The following is a 7,989-nucleotide window of genomic DNA, read 5'->3' as shown; positions in this document are numbered from 1 at the left end:
TTAAGATTCAGAAGTAGAGCTGGCAGTACTTTCAACAAATGACTTATAAATCTGAGAGTTCAAAAACCTTGGGAAAGAATCTCTGTGCATTAAGGTATATATCTGAAGCTGGGCATCTTCATACATATGAGGATTAGGATCCAACAGGTTTCTATTGATCACCTCTCTAACTCGAGAATCGAGACTGACCTAAAAAGAAATAAGAGCAGATACATTAAATAATATTTTTTCAAAAGATCTCAACTAAGTAACTATAGGTTCAAGACATTTCAGAGGAACCTCAAATAGTAAACCTAAAATCTTGAGGTTATGTTTTCAAAGGTTACATAATAACCCTGCATACTCTTCTCCTTCAAAGGTTGAATTAAACAAACAAAAAACAACATTTAAACCAGAATTTTGGCTTACTTGGATGTATCTTTTCCATGCATTCACTCAGGAGTTTTTTGACAATTTCTATTCATTGTTGCAGTGCTAGAGAATTCCCTGGCCAGAATACAAATTGATGTCCTCCTATTATGAGACTGCTGGGGTAACTCTCTTGATGGAACAAGGTAAAAATCTGGCAGAGAGTAGTTCTCTGTCAAAACTTAACATGTATATCAAGTGCTGATTCCCGATAATTTCATATCCCAACATGTCCTCCCATGTCAGAAGGAGGAACCAGGAATGTGGAAGGGCTGAGTAGAGCAGAACGACAGCACACACTCTTCAGGTCTTCTACCTACCTGGCATGGCATAGGACACTCTGTAGTCATTACCTAGGAATACATCCAAAGGTCTCTGTACTAAAGATTAAGCAGAATATTTACTTGAAATTCAATCTTTGAAAGGAGAAATGTAAGTAGGAATTCAGAGTACCCATTAATCATACAGTGTTGTTTGAAAAGTGTAAAGAAATTAAATTCTGCAAGTGATTCAATTTTGTTTTTTGTTTTGTTTTGGTTTTTCCCTCCCTAAATGCTAATCTGGTTGGAACTGGTAGAGCATGTTGAAATGGGAAAGGGGGGAAATTAAATACCAATAAATGCACACTCCAGGAAGAGAACTAAGATCTGCTCTGAAATGACATGTTAGCAAAACCCTCTAAGAGGCAAACCACCTCTGAGCCTTGACTGGTGTCCATAGTTCTCACTGTTGAACAAAGACTCGGGCATTGTGATCCACAGTTATTTGTCTCATGATGTACTCAAGTCTATACAAACCTTTCATATTTATAGCTAAACGTTTTGTCACAAGCATTTTGCAAAAACCTTTTTGGTTTTGGCTTCTTTCCCCACCCACTGTTTGGACTAAGCCCGGGATCTGAAACAGTCCCAATGACGGAAGCCACTTATATTCCATTTGGTGTCCCCAGATGCCTGAGCTCAACAGCCCATGTGGTGTTGGGTTCCTTGATACACCAGGGATGGCTGCTAGGGGAGCATGTGTCGGGAAATGGTGATCCAGACTAAATTTCTGTGGTTTAGCTAGACTAACTTATATATATAGAAAAAATTAAACGTTTCTTGGCTGAACTATATATTCTTCTCTCTAAATTCTAAAGAAAAAAAGAAAAGATGTTCTGGAAATGGATCGTTTACATTTTATTCTCTGTGTAACTGTCATAAGAGGTCATCATCAAGTACCAAGTAATAAAAAGTACAGAATTTTTATCTAAGCTTTTTATTTAAAAATATCATTTGTTTTTCTACTCATAGGGAAAATATTGACCTTGGAGTTTAACCTGATAGATCTTATTCTGAAATGTGGTGTTATGGTCAAGTGAATCTTAACAAACACATTCTATTATTTTTGTAAATGGTGCTGTTACTTTCAAACTTAGGAACTTTTTGTTTCATTGGAGAGAGAAACATTAGATTAGTGATAAAGAAAGAGGTCATTTGTTTCTTAAATAATAGCATAATGAAATATATGCGATTTAACATATATGTTGCCTAACACATATATTTAACATATTTAACATGTGATAAACTGATAACAGTTTATCAGTAGTTGGAATAATATTAGTTATCTGAAGACAGAGAAATAAAATAATTTGAATTATTAAATGTATTGAGTCTTCACTGTATAATTAAAAAATTTTTTTGGCAAATTAAAAACAGTAGTGAAATGCAGTACAGAAAGTAGTACCATTCAACATTTAGTAATCTGTAACAAAAACACATTTGCTATTTCCATTTGAAAAATAAAATATTTTCCTAAATATCTGGTTGTTTGTTTGAAAAGGTTGTCTGTCAGTCAAAAGAAGTGTAGAGAGGTCAAACAACAAGGATAAACCCCATGAGCATAACAATCTATAGTTTCATCTTGTAGCATCTTTGTGCTTCGACTGTGGAACATCTGTAATACAAGTTAGTGTGGGTGGATCCCAGCATGGGCCTGAGCCATTGTCACCCTAGGATTCACCCATGATTGGATGGCTTGTAAGGCCAATGCATAGGACTGAGGAGTTTCCTGTAAAGAACTCATCCTAAGGGAAGAGAAAGTTGAATAGCACAAGACAAGAGCTATCCTTGGGCAATGGAAATTCTTTTCTTACTCAGTCCTCACAGACTCCCATTTAGGTGGGGTGAAGGGAGGGACACAGTGGAGCAATAACAGTTAAAAAATGATCTACTACTGTGGGACAGGGCACAAGACGGCACTGATAGACTTGGTAGCATTTAACTGGCAGTTTTAGCAGTGCTGGAAATATTGGCAGTGTTGAGAGGTGGTAACTGAAGCTTTAAAATGGCATAAGTGACTTTGTGACAGGACTCAATGAACCTGGAAGCATCCATTCCCACAGGGAGTAGGAGACAGGGAAGAAGAAAAGCACGTGGCTTGCAAACATAAAAATATGCACCAGCAACTCCACAAACTAATTGGGGGGGGGGGGGAAATGAAGTGAAAGCTAAAGGTTCAACAAGAGTATGGGGGGGGTAAAGTGGGGAGGATGAAAACAGAACTCTATCTAGTGTGGTTGGGAAAACCTGGGTCAAATTGAATTATATATTATACTTGATAGATTTCCTAGCAATGGAGCCAATTCATGTAAAATAGGTCAGTATTGCCAAAAGGGAGCACACCAAGTTTTGACCCTGTCTTCCTCTTCTAATCATCAAGATGCAATGGAAATTTTGACTCTTTGGACATTTTTTCGGTGGAATTGTACTGAAGATGATGAATTAACCACTAAAAGTCTTTTACTCTTATAAAGACCCTCCTAAGTCAATTAATTCCTTGAACAATTTTTTTTACACATAATGATTTAATTTTTCTCCCATTTTTTTCTCCCATTTTCCCATTTTTAATTTTACTGAAGCTGCTTTATTTAGGATTATTTTCTAAGTAAAATTCTGCTTAATTTTTTTCTTTTTCCTTTATAAGTCCACGTTCAGTTTTACCAATTATAGTTTCTGCTATTGGAAATGTTCTTTATAATTTTACCTAAATTAAGTCTTCTCATATAAAATTTTACAGATCTGAAGGCTATCTGGTTTTCCTATCTGTTTTAATACACTTTTACCACGTGTGTTTTTAGTCATATTATTTTGTGTTGGTTATTTCTACTGAAAATAATTATAAATTACAAATAAGATTGATTACTGGAATGTATTTCTTGGACCAAACATCACTGGTAGGATAAAGTGGAGTAACCATATTTCTGATGGCATACACATGATGGGAAAGTTTATCTTGTTTCTGAAGGAGAGTTCAGACATGTGGTTAAGGTTACTAGTTCTTATCGTGTCTCAAGTTCAAGTTTGGGTTCATAGAAATCCATAGTAGTATCATGAATAGAATACAATGGAATAACTCATCAGCATATTGTAGTTGGAAGAGCATCACACTTGGAGTCGGAAGATCTCAGGGTTGTGTTCTCTCTCTACTAGATATAATTCTAATATCCTTGTTTTACGTCTTTGAAAATCAATTTCCTTTCCTATAAAATGGTGCCATGTGTCCTAGAGGCTAAAGGATTCTTGTGAGACTTATACTGTAATAATATACATAAGACCATTTTGTCAACAACAAAGTTTAAGCCCAGTGTAAAGTATTAATAGTAATGATAATAATAATTGAGCATATGTATAGTGACACCTCAAACCCAATGTCTTTAGACTTTGTATCAACTTGAATTTTACCTTCTCAGAGTGACCTTACCTGACTAACCCTATTCTAACTACATCATTTGACCTCCACCCCCATCATAAAGTTTATCACGATTTTTAGTTACTTGTTTTTGACATGATTTGTTTGTCTTCCTAAAATGAAAGATCCATAAGGTATAGGCCAATGTTCACCATCATATCCCTAACATCTAGCCCAGTACCTGGCTCATAGGAAGTACTCAATAAATATTTTTTGAATGATAGTATGCCTGCACAAAGAAATGAATCTAGGAAAGTACAATCATGAGTCCTGTTTAGAAAAACCGATTTAAATTATTGAAAGTACTAAATTCACATGATTTTGCATGAAGAAACATCTGTCTATGTGCACACATAGGACCCACATGTCTTTCACATATGCATTATGTTTAGATAATTCTGGTGTTTAAATAGGCTTTTTGCTTTTTTCTCCCGGATAGCAACTGGAAGTTTAGGGTGAAATCAGAAGAAGCAAACGGTTCCTACTACTATAAAAATTGTCATTCAGCAGAGCCTGAAAGTCATAGATTTCATGGGTTTTTGAGCTTTTTCCATGCCCGCATTCTACAGAACAAGGTATCTAAGGCTGCAGAGCACTGAAGTGAGTTTCTTAGTGTTAAACAGATGGTTGGTTAAGTGGCAGGGCTGGATTACAGCCCTGGTTAAGGACAATGCTGTCACTAGATATCTGAACACACATAGTTTTCTTCAATTCCAATAAGTCTTACAGTTGTTTCAGCATTTATAGATATTTCTTTATTCAACAGCTCAATGCTGTTTAAGTTGGTCATAACTTTTAAGCAGACTTTTTATTAAAGTTCTTTATTTTGCTGGGTTTGTCTTTTCAGTACTTCATATAAGTTGCCACTGGCATCTGTGATGCATAGCAAGCCTACTATTAGTCTTAAATTCCTCTTTATTACGTCCATTTGTTTTCCCTTTGAGGACAAAAAAGAAAATTCACTTTTGAAAGAAATGTTATTTTTGTTTGTTTTTAGATTTTTGTTTTTTTAATTTAAGATTTGGTGATTTCCCCTCTTGAAATGCATGCTATGCCAAGAGTGGAAGTTATATTGCCTCCTGGTTGTAAACATCTATTTTATTTATTTTTATTTTTATTTTTTTAATTAACATTGTTCTTTTTATTTTTTGTATTAACTGCATTTTTATAATGAACATATGTTAATTTATAATCAGAAAAATACTGTATTTTATTTTATTTTATTTATTTTTATTTTTTATTTTTTATTTTTTATTTTTTTATTAGTTTCTGCTTTATAACAAAGTGAATCAGTCATACATATACATCTGTTCCCACATCCCTTCCCTCTTGCGTCTCCCTAAACATCTATTTTATAACATAACGTCCAAATTATTAAAAATGCATATAACATGATCTTAAAACAATGAAACGTAACGTTTAGCACTTTGGCTTCATGAAGGAAATATGCTATGTATATATAATTTTTTTTTTTTTTTTGCGGTATGCAGGCCTCTCACTGTTGCGGCCTCTCCCATTGTGGAGCACAGGCTCCGGTCGCACAGGCTCAGCGGCCATGGCTCACGGGCCCAGCCACTACACAGCATGTGGGATCTTCCCGGACCGGGGCACGAACCCATGTCCCCTGAATCGGCAGGCAGACTCTCAACCACTGCGCCACCAGGGAAGCCCCAATGTATATATAATTTTAAGAATGTAGACCTCCTCAACATTTAACAAAGGGGAACATGGTGACCCAATGTAATTAAAGTAAAATGAAAGTCTAGTGAAGAAAACTGAGGTTCTGGTTAAGAATAAAGTCCTGACAATTTTCAGTTCTTTACTTACTACCATTTTACAAATGATTCAAATGTTCATATTCTTTAAAAATAATCTAAGTAGAAACAGATTGTCTGGCTCCAAAGTGTGAAGTAGATTCCCAACTCCGGTTGCCTTGCAGTGGTTGCTCTGAGGACCGTGTTAAGACAGACTCTGAGGTTGAATCTGGGTACAGCAGTGAGGAAGACCATGACTAACTGGCCATGACATCTGGTGGGGAGAATGCAGTAGTACCACAAGGGCCTTACAGCTGCCATTCTGGATTTGGTTTACTATCCTCTGTGCCCCTTTGAATTTTGATTTTTATAAACAAATCAACTGAATACCGAGGCCCAGAAAAAGTGAACTAATTTATCCCAGGCCACACAATTAAGTTGGAGCTAAGCATGGACTAGAATCTGTCCACCTGAGTGTTAGTTCAGTGCTCTTACTACTATATAGTCAGGGCTCTCTGGATGGGACATGTGTTCTCTCCAGTGGTGGAAAACAAAAATTGAAGGGTGATAACACTGTATCATTAAACGGTTAGCAGTGTGTTGTTGATTAGAAATGGACACGTTTTTGCATAGAAGGTCAGTGAGATATAATATTTTGGAAAGGGCCCTGGGATAGCTAGAAAGTGAGTGCCATTTTAGGAGTATATAAGTGAGTCAAGTCATCTGACTTGGTTCAAAAGTAAATATATCTATACATAGACTTAAAATATAACTTTTTAACAATTATTTTTTATAATTGCCTACTTTGGGTTTATTCAATTTTGCTGCTCAATAATAAGTGTAATTACTATGTTGACAGGAGAGCAATCAGTTGGCTAAACAAAGGTACTTCATACAGTCCAACCACTTAGATTCTATGTTGAGAATTATTTATATATCAGCAAACAAGTAGCCAAAAGATAAAAATTTGAATTTTACCTCTGTCTCTGGTATTTAGAGAATATTAAAGGAGAGAATAAATATGGCTATTACACTAAATATTAGTCTGTTTAATTTAGGAAATGTCATGTTCTTATTCAGGAAATAATATTTTAATGACTTTTTGGTGAAACTCATGTTCAAAGTAAAGAAGTTTGGTTAAAACAAAACTCCATTACTTTTGCAAAATAATGAAAATCCAATAATTTATATTTCAGTAATCAATAACTATGATATCTCTAAACTGTGGCCCAGAGAAGTAATTTTGTGAAAATTAAGTATTTTACAAAGCTCCATCAATGAGTGACATCTGAAAATCAAGAGCTGTGAGAACAATGGGGAAGTGTTTCCCATAAAAACTTAAAATTAGAAAATGAAGACTGTAAGATAAAGGAATTGTATGTACTTAATATAGAGAGCACTTTTTCTACTAACATTTTAAAATGGGACAGTCATCATTTTAAGAGGATATATAGTACAAAGGAATGGACTAGATAATTTAAACAATAATCATTTTCAAATGATACATGTTACATATTTGGGGGAGAGAAATGGGATAGATAATCTTCCCAAAGACTCTGTAATTATGTGTACTTATGGACAAGAGAAGCACATCTTGGGGCACATTTGGATTATTTGATATATTTGCCATGTATTGCAATATTAAATAAAAATGAAGGTGAGGGCCTCCCTGGTGGCGCAGTGGTTGAGAGTCCGCCTGCCGATGCAGGGGATACGGGTTCGTGCCCCGGTCCGGAAGGATCCCATATGCCGCGGAGCGGCTGGGCCCGTGAGCCATGGCCGCTGAGCCTGCGCATCCGGAGCCTGTGCTCCGCAACGGGAGAGGCCACAACAGTGAGAGGCCCGCGTACCACAAAAAAAAAAAAAAAATGAAGGTGAAATTAATATACTAATAAAATTCAAGTAGAACTGGTTAGATGCTGAGGTTCTAGAGAGACCAGAAACTTGAAGAATGTATTTTTAGGATGTAGAATTTTAATGGCGTTAGAAATACAAAGTGGCATCAGTAATAAATGTATTGAGGCTATAGAAAAATTCCTCCCCACCTTGTTTCTATGAATACTTTTTCTATGTTAATGCAGGAAATAAAAAAATAAGA

At 35.6% G+C, this 7,989-nt stretch overlaps 1 protein-coding gene across 1 annotated transcript in view; it reads right to left on the bottom strand.

Annotated features, from left to right (window-relative positions):
• RGS17 (regulator of G protein signaling 17) overlaps positions 1-7,989 on the bottom strand; it is a 28,594-nt gene continuing 20,605 nt past the window's right edge. The window contains exon 4 of the mRNA XM_060114353.1: positions 1-189. Coding sequence (XP_059970336.1) covers positions 1-189 — 189 coding nt within the window. The remainder of the gene's footprint in view (positions 190-7,989) is intronic.

The sequence above is a fragment of the Mesoplodon densirostris genome, chromosome 12, assembly GCF_025265405.1.
Source record: "Mesoplodon densirostris isolate mMesDen1 chromosome 12, mMesDen1 primary haplotype, whole genome shotgun sequence".
Taxonomy (NCBI): Eukaryota; Metazoa; Chordata; class Mammalia; order Artiodactyla; family Ziphiidae; genus Mesoplodon; species Mesoplodon densirostris.
This window is presented reverse-complemented; position numbering and strand designations above follow the sequence as displayed.